Source organism: Falco rusticolus, chromosome Z, assembly GCF_015220075.1.
Source record: "Falco rusticolus isolate bFalRus1 chromosome Z, bFalRus1.pri, whole genome shotgun sequence".
Lineage (NCBI taxonomy): Eukaryota > Metazoa > Chordata > Aves > Falconiformes > Falconidae > Falco > Falco rusticolus.
In genome coordinates this window covers 61,365,161-61,388,002 of record NC_051210.1, presented here as the reverse complement: position 1 = coordinate 61,388,002, position 22,842 = coordinate 61,365,161, and the positions used below count along the sequence as shown (strand labels likewise).

Genomic DNA, 22,842 nt, shown 5'->3' with positions numbered 1-22,842 from the left:
AACAGTATCCTGACACTTCTGTGTGTTCCACTCCAGACTACTGTGTGGAAATCACCCCTCATGTCAAAGTCAATCAGACCAGTTTCCAAAATCCTGTTGTTGGAGGGAGCTAAGGGGAAAAGGAGAGAATATATGTAATTGTAACATGTTATGCACATGTATGAGTTCCCACTTAAGGTCTGGATTTTCTGTTAGCTGCTGCAGAGCACCTTTTTCACTTACTTTGCTGTTGATGTTAATTCTGTTGTTAATTCTGCTGTCTAATTCTGATGTTGATTCTGTCAGAGAAACCAGTTAACATCTTTTGCCAGATAGAAAAGTCACAAAAGCAGCACTGAGGTAATGTATGTATGAATAAAGACTTTAAAATGTTGTATAACTTGTAGTTTTTTGACTCTTCAGATCGATCTGAACAGTTACAAGTGTGTATTATTAGAAGCATACCAAATATAGAGTGTACAGTGAATTACTTTGCAGAGAATGCTTTTTTTTCTGAAAAGTGTAGTGACAGAATTAATTGTTTAGTTCTATTCCTTCAAATGCAGCTTAAGAAAAAAAACCACCAAAACAATCTGTAGTGGTGGTTATGGAGCTTTAAATTAGGAAGTACTTAACTTGCTATCCTTTTGCTGTAGTGAGAGCTGTCCGTGCCAAACACAGTTGTGACACAGAGCCAAGTACTTCTTAAGGAAAATGGCCCAGGAATTCAAGGCATGTATTTACTGTTCCTTACACAGTCAAGAGCCAAACAGAAGAAAGGACTGAGAAGTGAACTGTAACAAGGATTTCAAATATGTTTGTCCAGCAGGAAAAAGTGATGACTTATATTGTAGGGCTGTAGACTCATTCCTGTGGCTCAGTTGTAATGTTGCGCTGTGATTAGCTTTGAGCTATTTAACTGTACTCTGCTTGTTCTGTCTTGGATTTTCCCACACCGCACCACCCCTTCTTGTTTTGGCCTTGTGTTACTCGGTCCTCTGCTTTGTTTGATTTTTGGCCTTGCTTTACTATAAAATATACAATTACTTGTCTGAAGGTGTAAGTCAAAACTGAAACAACATGGAGAGGTATTTAAAATCCAAGAATTAAGGATCTCTAAATAATACAGTTTTTAGCCTGTTAAATTTCTGTCATAAAATCCATCCTGAGAACACAGACCGACTGCACTGTCTCTTAGGTTATATTAGATGCTGATGAATACTCATGGTGGTTTGTTTCTGAGATGCTTTTTAACTTCTTCATTTAAAGAAAAAGAAAAATTCTACTGCATATGAGGCTTGACTGTTACAAAGCTTTGCTTAAACCATGCCTATCTGCTGTCATTTATATATGCTTTGTAGCACTTGAGTCTTACTTCAGGGAAATGCCAACATATGGCTTATTATTCAATTATTAAATAATTTGTCCTGTCTGTTTTTATATTGCCTTAATGGGACATGTCTAGTTTTTTTAGTTTGTGGGGTTTTTTTTAACAAGGCCGCTAGGAGGAGTCAAAACATTCAGACCCTGTGAACATCGATTGCGGAACGTAGTGAGTATGGTCTTCACTTACTCAATGCTGGCTTCCAGCATGCAGCATTGCTTCTTCTGCAGCCTGTAGGATTAGGAAGTGTTATTTAACTGAGATCTGCTGTTTCAAAAAAGAGACCAAAATGATCGCACTGTTGTTCTCAATTTTAATTTGGTAGCTTTTACAAAGCTTCATATAGTAAATTATGGATTGAAAAAGTTGTTCATTGTGATTTCCAAATCTGCCCTTATTTATATCCATAGGAATGTCCCCTGAAGTATGCGTGTAGTGCAGCAAGAAAAAACTTAACTGTATTTATTTACTATTAGAGTATTAAAAAATGAGAAGATGATAAAGTTGTCTGAATTTGAGACCCCCCTCTCTATGTCTTTCTTTCTCTGTTCTTAAAATCTTGGCTGCCACTTTACCCCTGAAGGTGTGATCCCACATCTTTTGTCAGCAGAAGATACGGTTTTCCATTCTACATGAAGGTGATACACTGATTTTTGCATGGCTACATGGAACTGGCAGATTTATTAGCAAGTACAATAAACTGGTCTGTGTTTATGTTTCCCAGAAACACATTTGTTACAGACTTTATTCTGTAAAATTATACCTGTCGTTGTAACTAATACTGTTTAGGTGAAGAATAATTTGAAAACTGGAAGTTCCATTAAAGAGTCTTGGGTGGAATCATAGATAATCTGTAATATAATCAGATTTAAATGAGGCAGAAGGCTTAAATCTTGACTGTATTATAAGATGATTATCAGTAGTAGGAGCATATTGTGGACAAGCTTACACGTTTTTGTGTTTGTATTTTCTAAAGCTGATACTCTTTTGCTGCTTCTGCTTCACAGGTTGTGGCTTTCTTGTTCTATTTTAATAGTATTAATGGAACATGCGAACAGAGGGTTGCTTGGCATGTTCCAATCACAGAAAATGTTTATAAACAAAACTAGACTTACATAAATGTTTAATACTTTTAAAATACTGCATGAGTTAAAAATCAGTCTGCAAATTCAATTGCTTTGTTTGTCTTCACAGCAGTTATATTGGCCCCTGTATTGCCTTAATAGAGTATTATAAAGGTCCTTCTCCTTTCTAAAATCAAATCAAATTTAAATTTTCCAGATGCAGCAAGTTATCAAATTGTAGATTTCTTGGTAAAATAAATGACCTGGCATTCTAGCAAAAATAGCAATGATGGCAGTCTGTAACTAGAAGCTTTGTTTTCTAGTTAAAAATCCTCTTTTAGAAGTAGCTACTAAGATTTTAAGTTGTTATTCACCTTACACTGCTTTTGGTAGAAATTATCATTCTTACTCCTTTTGGAATTGGCAGATTATTTTTGTGGAAGTAATTTCTGTGTGATATAATTTTATCCATAATTTGTGGAAACGGCTACTTCTATAATACTTCTTATTGTAGCTGAAAGTCCAGACTAAACCTTGTGTGCCTTTCCTCCTGAACTTACTGTAGGTGGATGAAGCGTGCACAAATGCATAATGTATTTCTGTTTGTCCTGTATGTCATTCCACTGACATTATTAGATGCCATAGGGCTCACCCAAGAAAAAGGCCAGTGCAAGCTGCCAACAGAGGCCGGTTAGATACTCATAGTAAAAATGCAATGTAAATAAAGTGCTTTAATTTTGAAGGACCTTGCAGGAACATAGGGACTAGAAGGGACAATTGGAGCGATCAAGTCTAGTCCTGTGCTACCTTAGGTAACCAAGTAATATAATCCATTTTATAAGCTGGTCAAGGTCCATGTTATAAATAGAGGTGTTTTCAATTCCTGGTGCTTACTGGGCAGCTGTTTCAGAATCTCACTGCCCTGAAGGTTACAGATGTCTCTTAAAATTCTAGCTTACATGTATTCCCGACCGATTTATTTTAATTTGTTCCTATATGTCAGTATTGCCTCAGCATCAAGAACCCTTTCCACTTTGGAACATTTAAATGGTATGCTTAATGACAGCAATCATCTTGAAACTTCTTTTGCTAATGCGTTTCATGTATGTTTCTAGCAGTAGTGCAGGCTTAATTTTATATATATATTTTATATATATATATATAAAAAAATAGGTGGCTATTGACACTTTTGATCCTTCATTTAGGCCAGCACAACTGTTATGAAGTCACTCATAACATAGATGATGGAACTGATAAGCTGAAAAAAAGCTGTCCACCCCCTGCATATTTTTTGGTCCACTTTATTCACCTGTATACTGACTCTTTTTGAAGTATGTCCCTACCAACAGTTATGTTGCTGTCATTGACAGAATGGTGTACAGGGGTAAAAATGAGCAGCAGAAGGAGGAACGGGAAGAAGAATATCTTAAGGCAATACTCCTGCTAGACATGAACCTTATCCTTAAGCCAGGCTTGTTTAGACACATCTACTGTTCTGTACTGCACAAAACTGAGTGTAATACCTGAAATGGCTTGAACTAGTCAGTTCAGGCATTAGCAACAGCCTACCTGTGGCCCCATAGGGTAATTGCAGTATACGTGTAACACTATTTAAAGGCCTACATTTGTTTAGCCTTCTGTCTAATTTAAACTGAATCAGCCTCTGATTGCTCAGTCCAAGCAATGGTTGACTCTTCTATAATGTTGCTACCGTTTACCAAAAGCAAGCCTAAAATAATAATTGCATCTTGTTGGTTCAGTTGCTGTTTGAAGAAAGCCATTTGCTGCTGCATCTGGTTCCTGACGTTATTAATAGAATTTATTTTCCAGTTTATATCTGGGAAGTTAAAGTTTCACTCAGTGATACAATTTACTGTAATATTTTCTCTCTAATAACATGCAAAGTGTAGTTGCAGGGCATTTTTGAAACATACTGTTTTAGCTGTACTTTTCTTTCTTGTTTCGTTATAATCTATTTAATCTTTCATTTTGGCATTATTTTTGTTTCTTTCTTGAACAAGCAAGATCAGGTTAGTTAATTACGAGTTTTATTGCGGTAGATACATGGAGTTTGGAGGATTTATTTATAGTTTTATGTAGACGAAGTATGAAATACTAAGCCATGAAAGAAATGCCCAAGATTTCACCTATGCATATAGTTTTACTTGCATGTTGTTATTTGTTAATCTGATGTTAGTTACCTTGGCCCTAAGTACAATCTGAGTGACTGGTAGCAAGATAACACATGTCTTTAAATGGTTATTTGAAGATTTGTATGTAGTAATTGGTTTTACGTGAAATCTTGCATTACAGTTTTTGAAGGCCCACCTTCATGTGGTCAATTAGAAAGACTTCCAGGTCTTTCTGTTTGTATTGCCTTTGTTAATCTACATAAATGACTGCTTCCTTGTGTCAGCAGGGGGAGACAAGGTATGAACACTTCAAAACTAGGCATTTCTGTGCTTTCCTGTCTTAACAGATAAGACAACCACTTGCTAGTATTTATGACAGTCACTTATGCAGCTGTCAAATTTATTCCTCCACACAAGTAGCCAACTAAGATCAGGTGGCATCTTTTTTTGGTATTTAAAAGTAATGCTGTGCATTCAAGTTCATGAAGTTGGTCCAACTTTATTAATTAAACTTGTTGGAAAGGTTGAAATTAATATAATCTGTTTGAGTGTTTGTTTCTGATAATATGTAAATGGTCAGTGACAGGGCTGTGTTTTCTACGTGTCTAGGTGAAGGTGAATGAATGACAGAAGGCTGTAGGTTCCATTTAAGAAAGAATACCTGCTTCATATCCTGCACTTTAGCATAGCTGTCAGCTTTTATGATCAGGCTGTTGTGCTTCTTTGATTCTATTTTATTTTTACCTTATTTTGGTGCATTTCATATCCTTTCTGATGATCTCAGGGGTCAGGGTAGAGTTCAGAGCCTTGAACCTACTTTTGAGGACGTTCGCCTTCAGCTCCTGTGAGGTTCTCCAGAGTTGCACTAGCAGTGTGTGAAGAAACTAGACATATGGCAGTCCAGTGGGAAGCTGTTCATAAATTAATGAAGTACTATTCTTTAGTGGATTTGTAGATTCAGGGTAGAATTCAGTGGTTTTGGGGGATGCGAAACTAATGCATTCTGAGAACGCTAATACTTAGCTATTTGCTTTCATGAAAGCCACTTCATTTGTGATAAACTTCTGAGATTCAGAGTTTCAGTAGTCCAGTGGAGAAGCTACTAAGGCATTAATGTCGGAACTGAGTTGGTATTGGAGAGATACAACAGGGGTGGAAGGAATATTCTTTATTCAGGCTTCGTTTTCAGAGTTAAATCATCAATATACTAGGCATTGATGTTCCTTTATGCCAGTAGAAGGGAAAAGTGAACATCTTGCCTACACACTGGTATGGGATGCTTTGAAAAAACTGTGGCAACAAGGAAAAAAAATCTCAACACATAGATAGAAATGTTGTCTTGCATAAAAATAATTTTGGCTAGGCTATTTCTAGGTAGTTCCTCTTACAGATGAGTGAGACTTTTAAACAAAAAGTCTTACCTTCAAACAGAAGCCCTGCATGTGGCTCTTTTCAGATTGTTTGCATTTCACTCTTCTGCTTTGTGTTTCCTTCAGGCTAAAATTGCCTGTCCTTCTATGCATGCTCTCTGAATTGTATGCCAAAACCTATCTGAGCATTAGGCACATACCAGACTGGTTTTGCAATAAAATTAATAGAGGTACAGTGGCTAGCATTAAGAGAAAAAGGTATTTCATGTAAAATAGTGTTAGGTAAACTTTCCTTTTACTAGCAGGCTCTCTGTGTGTGTTCTTGTATTTCTTTAGATATGGTTGAAAGTTTTAAGTTTTCATTATTACCATAGCAACATGTGATTATTATGGTTTTTTAAAATTATGCAACTGAAATGGGGAGGCTGATAGTCTCTGCCAGTCAGAGATCCTCCTATGATGCTGCTATGATCCTTCTATAATACTAAACACTGCAGCAAGTTTTACTCCTTGAATGCAAACTGTCTTTTAATTACTATCAGAATATGATCTTCCTCAGCAACTATTTCATATAGAACTGAACTATTAATATAGTCACCAGGTGAGTATCTTGTTGACTGTGTGGATTTCTGTAAACCCCACTTTATAGTCAGTTGCCTGAATCTGTGTCCTTCTCCTTCATACAAGCAGGCTGAGAGTTTTTTGTTGGCGTGGGAGGGTAGAAGCCTGTTATATTCTTAACTTGTATTTGGAGTAATTGCTCCAAGTCACTTTTTTTTTTAGTATTGTCAAAAAGATTAGTGAGAAGGCAGCCATTGATTGTACAGCACGCTAAGATCAGTTGGATATGTAAATTTTTCTGTTAGCTAAAGCTGAAATATAGTTGACATACAATCAGGATTAATAGTACATAAATTACAGTAAACTTATGTACCTTTTCTGATGATAGAGTAAAACTATTTAAAATCCAGAACAATTAAAGGAATAAATTTTTAAGTGAACAACAACTAGAAGTTTTCCTCTCATGGCATATTGTGGCAGGCATCCTGTAGGTATAAAACTCTTTGTTGTAGTGAATGTGACCAAATGACTTTTTCTGTGTCTTGTTTTATGCATCTTTACAGTTCTTGGTCTTCATAATCTACAAATCACTATATGGGGTTTATTCCTTATTTCAAAAATGCAAATGCTGTCTCTTTCTGTAGTTTCAGTAACTGTAATTCTGTTTCTCTTAGAAGATTGAATAGTAACTTAATTTCTCTGGTTTTGTCAATACCAAAGTTTCTATCCCTGTCTGCACTTAGTCATCCTTTAGAGGGAAAATGCAGAAAACAGACCTCTGATTTATTTAAAATTAGACTGAACTGATAAGGGTAATGGCTGTGTATGGTCCTGTTGGACAAGCTATGGCTCTAAAAAGGACTGTTCTTGCTTCTAAAAATGTTCTTTAAGGTCGGTTGCCTTTTTTTTAATGTTTACTGTAAACTACCTCTTGAACTCGAATCTTGCTATATAATATCTTGCTTGATATTTTTTATACTTTCAGGTCCATTGGGCCACGGCTTATGCTGAGAATGACATTAGGAGCAGAAATTACCAGCCAGCTGAAGGCTTCTTTGTACATAGCATCAGGCCAAAACCTTTTGAGATGGGACCTGTCACCAGAGCAAATTAGAACAAGAACAGAAGAACTAATCAGGAGGACAAAGCATGTATATGACAGTGTCGGGATGCTTGATATTGGAGAAGTAACACAAGAAAATACTGTACGGGCCTTGGCAGATATAGAAATGGAATATGCAGGTTAGTGTATGTTTTCTGTGATTCTTTCCATAGGGTATTCCATCTGTGCATAAAGAAACAATGAGGAAAGATAGTTGTTGCTTACAATTCTGATTCATGTTGTTCTTGTTTAGAACGTGTAGCGGCCTCTCAAGGGTCCTCTACTCATAATAATCTTTCAGAACCTCCCAGCAGTATCTAACATGATCAGCTACAAATTTCTGCTGCTTTATTCTAGAGACAAAAATAAGGATTAGCAAAAAACTATGCTCCTTGATGCATGCTGAAAAGTGCATTGGTCACCTGTTTTCTTTTTGCATGTGTAGCTCCACAGTTTATTTTCTTTTCCAGCTCTGTACAGCTGCTAGGGCACAATGTACGGTGCTTGTGGTAAGCCTAGTATACTCAAACCTGATAATCAGTGCTTTTTTCAGACACTACAGAATCTGAGACAAGCTAGTGAAATGGAATGATGGAAAGGTTGGTAAGCTCCTAGTGTAGAAGATGTGATGGTTGAGAATGGGGAAATTTTTGAAAGAAGACTGCTTTACTTCATCGCTTTTACATTATGGCCTGCAAGGCCTTGAAGAACCCAGGGAGAGGTGTTGGTCATGCAGTCACATCTAGATTGTTCTGAATGAATTATCCAGACATGCCAATAAATGGATGGGGCTTAATGGTCAAACACAGGTCATTCAGTTAATTTGTTAATAATTATCAGTCAGAGGAGAAAGGAAAAATAAAAATGTGTTTTCGGTGGCTTTGTTTCGAAAAACCTATCAAATGGTGGCTTTATGACTCTCAAAAAGTAGTCAGTGTAACAAAATGTCAAGTTCCCTTAAATCCTCTGAAAAAATCTTTGATAGCAACAGAAGTGCTGAAAACAGCCACCTTGGCCTGGAGCAAAATCTTTGCCTTGTGAAAAAGAGTAGCCTGTAGCTCAAATGATTGTACTGTAATATTAGTCTGGTTTTCACGTTACTTAGAATTACAGTTTAGGCACATCCATTGAGTTGACTGGAATTGATGCTGGCAGAAAGGCTGAGTAATCTTAATCCTTACAGCTTCCTGTCAGATTCAGTTTTAATTGTATCAGTGTATTTGGTGTAATTATTTTAAGTCTTTTCACCAAGGTATAAAACTCTCTGCTTTAAATTAAATTAGAAGGAAAATCTATATGTCATTCAAAAAACAGTGGCCATCAGCTTCCCAGCACAACCACCGAGATTTGCATCTTCCAAGATATACTTTTTTCTCTACGTGCTATTGCAGTAGTGGGTCATATTGAAGCATTTTAATGCTAATCTTCAAAGCTGTATGTGAAATTAGCATGAATTACCTGTGAAACAGCCCATGGCATATGATAAGGATGTATTACCACAGCAAGACTTCCATTAGAACCTTGGATTTTTAAGGCCTCTGTGTCCCTTTCTCAAGTACATGAAAGACCTACCCCTGTAACTGTAACTTATTATCTGAAAAGACACAGATGACAACAGGCCTTATATTTCACTTGGAAGCTGCCAAAACTCAGTTCATCATTTTGAAATATCTTGGTATGAGGACAGGGAGTGGTGGGGAGGGGGGAGTTTCCTGTGGACTTCAAGAAGAACTATATGCCCATATTTGCATTCCAAAGGTTTTTCAAGCTGAGAGCATCTTAGGGTTTGATAAAACAGCTACAGATTACATAAAATTATAAAGCTTTAAATCATCCTAAAAGGTTGTTACTCTAAAGTGTGCTTTTGGGGAGCTGGAGGTTGGTTAAATTGTAATTGGTTTTGAATGAAATTAATTCAGCTGGTCATAACAGTTCTTTTCTATTTAAGGATTTCTATTCAATGTCATTAGAAGATGCAATATTCCTTTAATAAGCAAGGACTTCTTTAATCTCAAAAATCTAATCTAAAAAAGTACTATTACTCAGCTTCTGATCTCTAGAAGTTCAGAATACATAAACAGCATCTTCTGTGTTTGCCTTGTTGTTTCCTAAACACAGAAGAGAAGATGGATATTTGACACTGTTCTCATAATAATGTAAAAAATAATTTTAGGACAGATGAGCCTGTTTGAAAGATTTGGAGCTTTTCACTTTAAAAGCTAACATGGAAGCACCTGTGCCAGCTATGAAACAACGTTGGTCTGCACTTACTAGTAGTTCATCTTTCAAAAATCATGTATCATATTTATACATCTTTCAGTCAATTTTGTAGAAGTTGATGAGATAGTTGGGCTTGGGTAGTAGATAGCTGCTGTAAAATGTTTATTTGTTATAATGATGTGCAGTTTTGTTGTTTCATGTATTCATTTTTACATTTTTCGTAGTCACTTTTTTTCAAGCCTGATCTGAAGTGTCAGGTTGTTTTGGGTGCTTGTTTCTTATGTCTTCTGTAAATATCAGAAGCGGGGCAAGTTCCTTATCCTTAAAGCATTTCTAGCCTCTGTGTTAAGTGTTCATTGCCTTTTATTTAAACAGTGGAAAGAAGCATGTTGGATTTTCCCCAGCATGTCTCACCTGACAAAGAGGTACGCTTAGCAAGTACAGAAGCTGACAAAAAGCTTTCTAATTTTGATGTGGAGATGAGCATGAGAGAAGATGTGTTTCAGAAGATTGTTTATTTGCAGGTAAATCACAATGATATCTGCATAACATGTGGAAATATAGATGAAATTCCAGCAGTGAAAAACTTTTCTCTAAAGAAATTAGTACCCACAGCACTTTTCAAGATCCTCATCACTGTGTGTGTTTCCTCTGTGTCTGTAGCAGTCAAATCGTCCTAGTGGGACACAGCTGTACAAACAGGCTGTCGTTCCACAAAACATTAAGCCACTGTAACTTGTGGCTCCTGCTCTTTGCTTCTCATGACTAGGTGTCTGTATGCTTCTGCCCTCAATTGCAATAGCTTTGACTTTTGTCTCATCTTCCAATAAGCTGGTACAAGGAAGTTAAACTAGCAGAACAAAACCCATCAGGAAAAATAAAATTGTTTTCTGCTGGTTGAGCTCCCTGAACTGCTTTGCCCCGAACATCACCAAGGAGGGGAGGAAGAAAAGAGGCAATATAGCAGTGTATTTGGGTTGGCTTATACTACTTTTGCATTTTTGTCCAAAGTTGTCCTTTATTGAAATTGTTGAGAATTTACAATTTTAAACTCTAGTTTTGTGTCATGAAAGTTAATGAGAATGTATAACTGGGAGTAACCTCTGAAATTAACTCTTTTGATCTGCTAATTATAGACAGCGATGTTGTATACTCTTCCTCATATGTTGCTTAAGCCTCAAAAGAAAACCAAGTCCAAAGATACGTTTACTGTTGAACTAGTTTCTACCCCTTTTGTGTTTCTCTTTAGCTTCCCTTCTAATTGAGCACCTACAGGTATCTTGTATTCTTCATTTGTACTATTTATTTTCTAGCTCAAACAAGAACATTTGATTTTGTTCAAATGCATGTAGTAATGTATTTACATTTAGTAATAATTTTCCGAAAGTGTGATTTAAAGATAATGCAAGGAAGCTATCTAATGTGAAAACTGAAATTTATACGTTTGTCAATGCTTCAGACATGAATCTTTCCTTTCAACCCCATCAATTTTTAACCTTCATGTGATACTGATAATATACTGGAGACCTATTCCTTGGCATATTCTTTGTGTTTTTTGCAGTGTTGACTGGGAAGCAGAATAATATTTGCAGCACCTTATTAAAGTGCCTTCTAATACCATTATCTTCTATTGCTGTGGTTTTTAGTCACATTTTCAAGTGTTCTCCTCTAGCTGGATATTTTTGTTTATGTGTTTAGAGGTATTTAACAGCCCCATTTTGAGGACCTTCTGTTGGTGTTGGCAGATAGTGCCTTATGTTGATTTTTTTCCTGCTCTGTTGCTACTAATTAAATTATTTGGTATGTATTATTCGCTGTGATTTTCCCCACCCTCCAGTATAGTATACACTGATACATTTAGGGCTAATCTGCCATATGTGTATCTATCTATTTTTAATTTACAGGAATTTCTGATAGTAGCTAGTGAAAACTGATTGCTGTTATTTGCTACTATTACTTTTGTATAGTCTTTGGGGTTTTTTAACTTTCTTATTTGGTGCTTTCCTTCTTCATTTCCCTTTGCAGAAATACTTGGCTTTTGTAATAGTTACAACCACTGCTTAAATCTCCATTTAATTTTTTTAGAGCTTTTCCTTGGCTTAACTGCAGCATGTTTTAGTATTAGTTTTCCAAAGATGCAACCTCTGAGTTTATATCAACTTCATAATGATGATGGAAGTAGTAGAAGTTTTTGCTGTAGAACAGATGTGAAAAAGCCAATAGTGCCAGACTGATCAAGTCTTGCTATTTCCAAATGACTAATTCTTGTTAACTTTTGCTAAATTTCTAATACTTTCTCCTATTAGAAACTCTCAGCTGAAAAGTCAGGTTCCAGGAGCACATGATAAAAAAAAAACCCCAAACAAACAAAGACCTTCCACAAACAGACATGCTTTGCTGAAATCCTTTTGTCAGTTTAAATGAGCTAGTAAAACATTTTTATTAAATTGGGGGTTTCATGGCCTCACTGAGGATTTAATAGTTCAGGTATATTAATTCAGTTTCTTGATCCTGCACAAGGGCCAGGTTAAAATGCAATTAATAGAATGAAGACCCTCACACTCCCATGTTATTTATAATACAGTCAGTCCACTAAAAGATGGTGTGAGTCTGCTTAGTCTCAGTGACATCCTGAATAGTTTTGCTACCTTCAATGAGGACTAAACTTTTCTACATTAACAACTGTTCAGTATTCTTTCTAAATTCTGCTTTATTTGAGAACTGTTGATGGTGAAAGATGTGTGAAGTTTTTGTATTTATTAAAACTAAAAAACCTGAAAGTAATCTGGTCTCGTTTCTGTACACGAGGTGAAAAAATTCCTGCATGAATTCATGTTGAATACACTCCTTATCTTCTTTAGAAAACTTATTTTGGGGTTTGCAACTTGGATTAAAGGTGAATTTGGTAGTGAAACCATTTTAGATTTTATTACTCCTAACATCTGCACATGTTGGCTAGCAGGGGCATGCTTAAGAATGTTGCCAATCTTCCCCACCCACATGCCCTCAGGAAACAGCCTGATGTAAATAGCTGCTGCAGGTTTTGTTCATGATATTCTAAGTAGGGAATTTTGTTTCTTATTCTGCCTGAAATTTTCTTCATGGAATAAGGTGGTCTGGTTGACCAAAACAAGTATGAAATCCTATACAAAATCATCAACAATGACCATTCTAAAACTTTTGGAAAGTTCCAGAATTTCATGTCTGTACTGTATTTGAAATAAGCACTTCTGTTGTGGAAATTGTTCATTAAGGAAACCCAGGATGACATCAACCATCCTGACCAGATCGAAGTTCAGAGGTGACCACAGAGCACCCTTGGTTCCTGTGCCTGGTAGGCTTGCTTATCCTTAAAGACCTGACAGGTCTTTTTGAATGTGTATCATCCTTAACTTAAGTATGTCTGTGATGCAAATAAGCTTCACAAAGACTAATATTAAGATTAGAAGCTATTTAACATTGATTTCTTTGTAAGTGTATAGAGAGATGTATAGACATCAAGTAAAGGATGAAGAACACTTAGTTTTCTCCTCTTTCCCAAAAGAACCTTTCTCTCTCTCTTAGCTTTAGGAGTCAATATTCACTGGCTTTAAGGGCTTAAAATTAGTGTTTGTGAATTCCCTTCTTCTGCCTAAAATCTTTGCTGGGTTTTGGCCCAGGAGGCTTTCAGGACCGTGACAGTTCCATGTGCCCAGTGGATGGGCTGGAAGATCCTTCACAATGCCTAAATAACTCACTGAGACTTAGCACAATCCTCTGTCTTCAACTGTTTCTGTAATAAAAGCAGTGTCTTTTTATAGAGATTAGAGTACATTTTTTCCCTCAGCCTTTCTATTTTGCTCTTGCAGCAGAGTTAGCACAATATAAATGTTAATGACATATCTCCGTTTTTCACCTCTATAATTTTGATGTTGTGCTTTTTCTATCATACTAGTCTTAGGTCAGAAAAAAGAACCCTAGAATTGTGTGTTATCCAGTGGAAAAACAGTATGTGAAGATTCTGATGCAAATATTTTTGTACTTGGTATCACAGCATTGATACTCCTAGATGTAGTGCTGAGTAGCATAAAGATCTTCATGAAGCTGCAGAATTTCAGGGAGTATTCTTTGCCAGAACAGAGCAGGAAGCCTGAATGTCACATTGGGTAGGGTAATTAGCATTCTTTTTATCTTTGTGTTGGGAAATACTCTGTGTGGATTGGCTTACGCATTTGTCACAAATGAGGGTGGAGATACAAGGTTTCACATGGAGAGGGTGGAGGACATTAGTTTCTTCACTTACTTTCCTCCCGAAAGGAGATTTCCACCATTTACATCCTTTTATTTAAAAACAAACAAAAAAGCAATGGCCAAGTGCTGCAAAAAAGTCATGGCCATGGTGAAGGGTGCACCATACAATCACATGGCTCAATTATCATTGACTTTAGCTGGGTGGTGACCTGTAGTAGTTAGGTCATCCTTTTGTGTGTCTATGGATTCTTTTAAAAAATACCTGTAAACAGGGACTATTAAAAAGAAAAAATATTCATCATACGACAGTATCAGTAAACAAGTTTAATCTGCATATTGCTTTAGAAAAGTCAGTTTATCACAAAACTAAGGGATTGTCATTTTTCTCACTGGACTTAGAACTTCTTGCATATAGACTATTGGTATATGCCTAAGAGTTTTAGGCACAATTCTGCTAATGCTAAGCAGTCCTGTTGTAGCATAATGCTACTGGGACTTCTGACTATTTGTGGAGTAAAAAAAATAAAGCTAAACTATTCTATGCTCTTTCACGGATCTAAAACCCAATTTTCCCTAATTTTTTAATCTTATATGGAGGGCACTGGTAGGAATAGACATTGTTTATATGTTGTATGGATTATTCTTAAATGACGGCAAAGTATCTCTTTTGGTTTTTATTCTTATTTTCTCTTCCAATACACCTTATTTTTTCTGTTTAAGGAAGAGAGGTAGCTGCACTGGCAAGTCATCAGTTGACAGCTCTACACAGTTGTGTAACTTTAATAAAATTTGCATGTTTCAACGTCCTTACTTTTCAGAGGTGCTAATCAAGAATTAATTGTATGTAGGTAAGCTGATGAGAGCGTTGTTGAGACAAGTCAGAGCTAGTTCCAACAGCCTCATATTTGAAGGTGAACTTAGATAGAATATGTCCTTTTTAACAACGACTGTAAGTTAATACCCGTATTTAAGTGTTCCCTTTTAGATGAGGGGAATTAAAATAAGAATGTATCCAGCATTATTTTCAGTTAAGGACAAAATGGCATGTTTCTGAATTAAGCAGTTAACACCGTAGTCAGTTTGAAAGATAACCTTCACAGGACTGATCCATGTTCTTTTATGAGTATCTTGTGGGTTGATACTGGTTCCTTTAGGAAATTACCATTCAAGAATCTTCGTAATGGCATAAACAGACATAGAAATATTGTTTTGTTTTCACTGGTTGATTTGTTCTGATATGCTCAAATTTTATGGGATCTGATAACCTTCAGTGACACACCTATCTCTTGGGGTTTTGTTTAATCCCTCTAAGTTTTAAGGTACAGTGTTACTTTATAGCCCTGATTTTCTTCAAGTATGTTTAAGAAAGCTATTTCTACAGAAAAAGCTTAAGTGCCCTGTACTTACAAACTAAAAGGGCTTGATATTATGACAGCATGTAAATGTGCTGAGGTAGCTGGTAAAAGAAAATTACTTTAAACCCACGATACATCAATATAAGAATTCTGTTGTATAAGGTAACTGTTTCTGGAAAGTCCTTCACACTAAAATCCAGGATGTTCCTTTTTTACTATGGTGGCGTTTCTTTAGAACAACTCTGTACAGACCTTTCTAATGCTTGGTATCTTTTTTACACCATGTTGTAAGTTCAATTATTCTGTATTGTCATTTCAGCAAACCTGTGATCCTGAAAATATAAAGCCGGAAACAAAGCGATATCTAGACAAATCAGTTCAAGTGGGAAAAAGAAACGGACTCCATCTTCCGAAAGAAGTGCAGAATGTAAATATGTATGGACTATTAGTTTATAGAGCAAAGGTGACAAACTGTTGAAGGGATGAAATTATGGTTGTGTAGCTGTACTAAGCATATATTGGAACTTTTTGTGCTTTTGGACCTGCTTAATTACTGCTCTGGTCTGTTCTTAGTTCCAGATCCATTCTTTAAACTTCAATCACCTTAAAGTCTTTAGATTAATCTGTTAGATACCCATGATACCCATTGGATAGAAGTGGTATACATCACCTCTCTTAACCTTCTAGAGTAAAAGAAAACCATCTGGAAGAGTTTTGTTATATATTCTGATTACAGAGAATGCTTAAATTAGATAAATTCCTAGCCAAGAGACCTCTCAAAAAGGTTATTTGTGAGTTCAAGCTTCAGAAGTATGCATAATCGTTACAAAGACAGAGCTATTTTAATTCCAGTTATTAACCAATGTTGTAAAATGTGTCCAAGAATTTAATGGTTTGAGTAAAAAAACTTGAGGGAGGTAGCTTAAAGGGAGGACAAGCTGCGCTGAGAATTTTGGCTCCATTAAGGGATGATTTACTGAAGCATATAAAAGCACATGTCAGTTCTGAAAATCGTGAAGTAAAATTGTCAGCATCTCAATACTGACATTGTTCTTTTTAAATTCTGAGTGATGTTGTACAACAATCTCAGTTTATGACTGGAATAGACTTTAGCCTCTGTAGAAAATGTCATTCTTCATCCACATCGTTCAGTTAGTGGGAACAGTTTCATGTGTATTTGCATTGCTTAAGGACGATTGGTGCCTTCAAAGGAATTTTGAAATACTTTATAAGGAGGCAATAGTTGAATTTAATTTAAGTAACACTTGACTAATGATAGTTTCTGCTGAGTTTTGTATTTGGTGTGTATTATTCTACTGGTAACTACTGTGTTTGTGTGAACTTGACAGTAAGGGGTAGAGTCATACTAAAAGATATAACAGAAAATGTTTCAGATAGGTGAATATCAGGATTTTGTAATAGGTTTTGGAATGGTCTTGTCTTGTATGGGTATTTTCGTCTTTGTCATATCTGTACAATTCCAAAGGAGTGTTTTTCAGTAGGTGGCATGCATTTGAAATGTCGTCGGTGTGATGACCCTGACCCAGGGTTCCTTGTTGTTTTTGTCAATGATCGTTGTCAATTGCTCAGGACCAAAATAAAGATAAAAAGGAGGCTGAGGGAGAGTGAAGTGTGATGCTACCTACAGTGTGTTACTTAATGCTGTTGGCTAGTGGAGAGCCTAGCTGAAAAAAGTGAAATACTATTCAAGCTTTCTTTTTGTTTTTCCACTAAGTTCTGTTTACACTCAATACAGGAAATAAAGACGATGAAGAAAAAATTGAGTGAGCTGTGTATAGACTTTAACAAAAACCTGAATGAGGAAAACACATTTCTCGTATTTTCTAAGGAAGAACTTGGTGAGTAGTGTGCTTACTCTTTCCATTTATTCAGCCTTTCAGCTTTGCTGGAGTAACTGGTTTTGGCTCAGTGATGATGACTATATCAAGTGAAATTCTGGCTGTTTTCCATTCTTCTTTGTTTCATTTTTACTCCTTCCTTAGAGTTCCCCAGTCCTTAGAATTACCCTTTGCAGGTGTTTATGATCTCTTCATATATTTGTGCTTCCTGAAGTGTTTGCCTTGTATCAAGTTATCGTATCTGCCATACAATTTTTATTTTTTTTTGCAGAACTTTACTGTTCTTTGCTTCTTTCCTCTGTTCTGCACTGTTAGGCAATCCCCTGTGTATTATATTTATTGCAGTTATTGGAAAAACTTTTCTGTCCTGCAATATATTTTTAGCTACTTCAATTATTTAAACTGTTCTGGAGATTTCATGTGACAGAGAATTTGGGGATTCATTATCTGAAGGGCGTGGCATAGAATGTACTTCAATAACACCAGAGATACTTTTTTGTCATAATCAGGTTTTTACATGGTAGCCTTAGATGTATTTCTGTTTTGCTTACAAGTGTTCCCAATTTTTATTTTGTTCGATTGTGGTTTGAAAAAGTTTTAGCATCTAGTTGTAAAAAGAGGGGTTACAGTTCTGTGGAGATTTTTGATGTCAGATGGCAACAATCTCACAGAAAGAGAAGGGAGTAGGTAATTCTGGTAAAAGTTGTTTATTAAATTGTGTTCTAGAAGGCCTTCCTGATGACTTTATTAAAAGTTTAGAGAAGACTGAGGAAGACAAATATAAAATTACTTTAAAGTATCCCCACTATTTTCCTGTCATGAAGAAGTGCTGCATTTCAGAAACCAGGAGAAAAATGGAATCTGCCTTTAACTCAAGATGCAAAGAGGTATGTTGTATATTGACTGTTCTACAGGGTAATGGCAGAGTTGGACACTGAGCTTAGACATTCACATGTTAGATTTGAGTTCTATATATTGTCTAGTACAGTGAAATCAAAACTTATCAGTGTGATCTTTAACAGTTCCTTGCTCTAGTTTATTCTGATATCTAAAGTCCTTAGAATTTCATGATCCACCTGTGTGTATATGTATCTTAAAGTTTCAGTGGTGCTGTAAATAGAAGTAGGATTTTGATCTTTTACCGTATTTCCCTACAGTGTTCTGCAACTGCTTACTGGCACTTTCCTCCCAGAGAAGGGCATCTGATTGAAACTTCTGTAGTACTTTGGGATTCTTCAGAATGAGAGGGGTTACTAAACATATGTTTTAATTATAAAATACAGGTGATTAAATGTGAAATTATCACATTCCATATGTATGAGAATTTTAATAAAAAATTTAATTAGATGTTTAAAAAGCCCCTACTGTTTATAAAAGATTCATTTAAATATCTAAAAAATAGCATGAAACATGCCTTATGAAAAGAAGAAATAATTTCACAAATAGTTTGTTTAATACTGAAGAGACCAGGCCCCTAGCCAGGTACAAAAATAATGAAAAGGAAAGAAAGGCTAGAAGTGTCATTCAGCAAATTTACTAGCCATTTGTTAGAGAGCAATGGCAAAATTGAGCTTTTGTGTTTGAAGTTCTGGGAAAGGTGAACAGTACAAGATAAGATAAAATGGCATCAAGAACTGAACACTGCAAGTCAGCATGCTTTAAAGGGATTTGCTGTTTAAACTGTGAGACAATCTTCAAACCTATTGCTTGAAAAAAAGCTGAGAAATCTCACTTTTCCAGAACTGGAGGTTAACACAGTTACATTTTCAGCTTCTCAAGGATCCTCCATCACATCTAGGTCAGGGCCTGGGGTTTTTGTGTTTCAGATCTCTTTCTTTGACCACTGTTGTCAGAGTGGCAAAATAGGGAGATTTGCAAACAAGCTTTGAATCTTGGCACAATAGCTTTGCAGTCTATCTTCACCACTAAAAAGCTATGGAGCTTGCTGTCAGCCATTTCCCTGTTACCTTTCAAATTTAAATGATTTATAAAGGAAATAAGATTTGTTATTATCCTAAAAGGAGATGACATATCTTTTGATTAATTTAAACATATAAATTAAAATAGGGATAGTAACAACTCAGGTTGACTAGAAAACTAGCTGCCTGCAGTTAAATGTTGTGACAAAAAAATTATAAGAATCTAGCTAAATATATATTATTCTATATTTATATCTTAAAGTGTTTCATTTTAAATGTTTGCTGTTTCTTATGATTACAGATATTATTCAGATAATTCTTTCCATAAAGTGTTTTCTGGTTTCACTGTACAAATTTGCCTCCTTTCTTTTTTAGGAGAACACAAAAATTCTTCAGCAATTGCTTCCACTAAGGGCAAAAGTAGCAGAGCTTCTTGGTTATAATACACATGCCAACTTCGTCCTGGAAGTAAACACTGCAAAGAGCACGGATAACGTAACAACCTTCTTAGGTTTGTTCTTATTTATAAACAACACTTTTATATTTGGTGTGGCAACATGACTCCTTAGCCAAGATAAATTTAAGTACATAATTGGGTCATGGTGTCCATCATGTTTAGCTAGAAAAGGAACTCTCTGTTGCTGCTGTTCTAGCATGCTTTTTTTCAACCATAGCTATATGAATGCAATTGTTCCAAAACAGGGAAGCACAAGACAAAAATCTGAAAATATTTGTGATAGCAAATACAGGTAAGCAGTTATATCTTTCTCTGCCCCAAAATGCACTTCTCATAATTTAGAACCAGAATATCATGTGTAGCCTAAGCAATTTTATTGGTTCTTATTCTAATTAGAGGCTGCATCACACTTTCAGCTTTTCATTCCCTTAGGTTAGTTGCAATTTTTTGTGTGTGTGTAGCCTTGGCGTCTTTTTCTGATACAATTGCACTAGTTATAATGAAAGATTATGGTATGTGATGGTGCAACTTCCTTGAGCTGAATTAAAAAATCAGCTCTGGAATGATAGATTAAATCTGGAATTCAAAAGCCCTCTAATGGAACTTGATCTGCAAACAGGTATCTTGAAAATTTTAAACTGAGAAGTTTAGAGATTTATAGTCATTCTCTTGACATCGGTGGGCCCACTTTGTCCGTAGAGTTAACCTCTACGTTCTGGAATTACGTAGTTCCATAGAATAGTATGTGCTCCTTTGTTAACGTGTTCTAACAGCATTTAGGATTGTATACTAATACACGGTATAAATAAACCCCCCAAAATAATTTAGTACAACAATAAAGTCTGGTGGTTGTGGGCTTTTTATGTTTAAACATCAGTAAAGAGGTTCAAATGCACCTCTTCCTTCACCTTTAATTCTGTTGCATTTCTTCTGTTATGGTGTGAGCTTAGCTCCATATTTGGCAATACCAATTATCTTTATGTTTGTCAATGAACTTACACTTAATTCTGATTTATAATTAAATGTTAGAATTATCTGATTTTTGTAAGTGTACTTAAAGTAGTTTGGACTCTTTACTATCATTATATTTTTGTAATTCTAAATGGGCTTATGTAAGACTTCGTTTTTTCATTTGTTTTCAAGCTGAGATACCTCATAATTTAGCAGTTACTGTTGTGACTAATGTTTTACAGTATGAGATCATGCACTTTTCTATTCATAAATATCATGTTTCATGGTAATTCTCATAGAGGGAGAATGTTCATCAAACTAATTGACAGCTTTAGTTTATTTCTTCTCAAATATTCTTGGCTCCGAGTATGACAGTATGATTTGCTCTGCTTTTTTCATATATATTACTGTTTTAAATTCGTGTTCATAAGCTGATCTTATTGCTAGAAAGAAAGCATTCTGTCCTATGACATATTCTGAATTTCAGGTAATATGATCTGAATTTTAGTCTTTTAGTCACATAAATGCATATAGGGCCTTAACAGCCTACCTAGAAACAGGAGTGGCAGTTCCTAAATGTTATGCTGTAGACCAATAGTGAATATTAACCTGAAATCTTAAGGATGAAAAAAAAGTGTCTGGTAGTCCAGAAATACTTACAAGAGAATAAGTACAGTATGTACTTTATGGGAGTTTCAGCAAGTGTAAATATTTTATATTCAGTATATTGGATTCATAGTGCTATGACTGTTTCTTGTCCAAGGAAAGCTATATTGGAAAAAAATGGGATCATAGAGATTAATATCCAGTGGCTTTGGTAGTCTAGAAGCTAGCTGTCTTGCAGGCAAGAATTCTCTAGTCTCTTGTGCTTTTATAGCACTTCAGCTGCAAGTAGGTCATAATGTAAGAAAAAGTATGGTTTGCATTTTGTGTTGCACTGCTAGTAACTAATAGTGGTTGTAGTTTTCAGCTGTTTCTTCAGAAAACACATCAAGAAAACTGAGATTATGTGAGGTAGAATCAAAAGCTTCAAGCAAAAGCATCTAGTGTTACTTTCAATTTCTGATGTCTTTGGAAAAAGTCTAAATTTGCTAAAATCCTTCACAATACTATAGGCGTATGTGGACTTCTGAATCATTTATAGCATGCCTGTAATTAAAATTCATTAAGACAAGAAAGCAGACAGTTTACTTGCTGTTAGTCAATAAATGGAAAACTCTAGTATCCACTCTTTGGGCATATGCTTGAAGTTACAAGTGTATTTTGTAGGAATACTCATGATATTAAGGAACATAGAAGCTGATTCCAAGGCAATCTTTGTTTCAGATGATTTGAGTAAGAAGCTAAAGCCATTGGTTGAGGAAGAAAGAGAATTCATTCTAGATTTGAAGAAAAAGGAGTGTAAAGAAAGAAACTTTGATTATGATGGAAGAATCAATGCATGGGATCTTCATTATTATATGAACAAAACAGAAGAGCTGAAGTACTCCATAGATCAAGAAAAGCTGAAGGAATACTTCCCAATCGAGGCTGTTACAGAAGGTTTGCTAAATACTTACCAGAAGCTGCTGGGACTTGTATTTGAGCAAGTAGAAAGTGCTCATGTTTGGCATGACAGCATTACTCTTTATACAGTAAAAGATAATTCAACAGGAGAAATGTTAGGGCAGTTCTACTTGGATCTTTACCCCAGGTAATTATGACTTAGTGTTTGATTTAGTATTTTAAATGGAATTGGTCTTAATGGGTTGCTGGTGTGTTTGAAGTTAAATGTATTTGGAAGTATTTGTCCCACTGACAAGATTATTACTGTGTTCATTAAGTTCTTCTTTGGACTGTTTTCAGATTGTTTATACATTTTTCTTTTTTGCAGTGCTACTGCATTTCTTGCTTATATTCAGTTTATGAAGCATTACTCTTTGTTGATTTTCTGTAGTATTGCTGTCTAGTCGGCTGTGCATAATTTTTTCCTCAATGAACTTTTCACCTCCTTAAATTAATGCTGTGGTTTACTTTTCATTTACATTGAACTCTTACTCCAGTCTATTCAGATCAATTGTATTCCTAACTGCCAAGTGTTCCTAATTTCTCCCAGTGTATTTTGTACTCTGTTGACCAGACTGCTAAAGAAAATATTAAATAGATCAAGACCAGGAATAGATTCCTGTAGAGCACACCTTTAAACATACTTCCAGGTTGATGTCTGTAGCTCTTCAGCTCTCTTTGTAGCTGTTTACAGCATCATCTGTGTGTGGTCGG

The 22,842-nt window shown here is 35.6% G+C and overlaps 1 protein-coding gene across 3 annotated transcripts in view; it reads left to right on the top strand.

The window, feature by feature from the left end:
- Positions 1-22,842, top strand: part of NLN (neurolysin) — a 38,833-nt gene that overhangs the window by 7,405 nt on the left and 8,586 nt on the right. Inside the window, exons 2-8 of one of the 3 annotated variants that reach the window (XM_037372866.1) lie at positions 7,476-7,732; positions 10,188-10,336; positions 15,717-15,824; positions 17,154-17,256; positions 17,983-18,143; positions 19,551-19,686; positions 21,910-22,276. In XM_037372866.1, the coding sequence (XP_037228763.1) occupies positions 7,476-7,732; positions 10,188-10,336; positions 15,717-15,824; positions 17,154-17,256; positions 17,983-18,143; positions 19,551-19,686; positions 21,910-22,276 (1,281 nt within the window). Of the gene's footprint in view, positions 1-7,475; positions 7,733-10,187; positions 10,337-15,716; positions 15,861-17,153; positions 17,257-17,982; positions 18,144-19,550; positions 19,687-21,909; positions 22,277-22,842 lie in introns of those variants that run through there. The other 2 variants (XM_037372867.1, XM_037372868.1) reach the window with 2 other exon arrangements.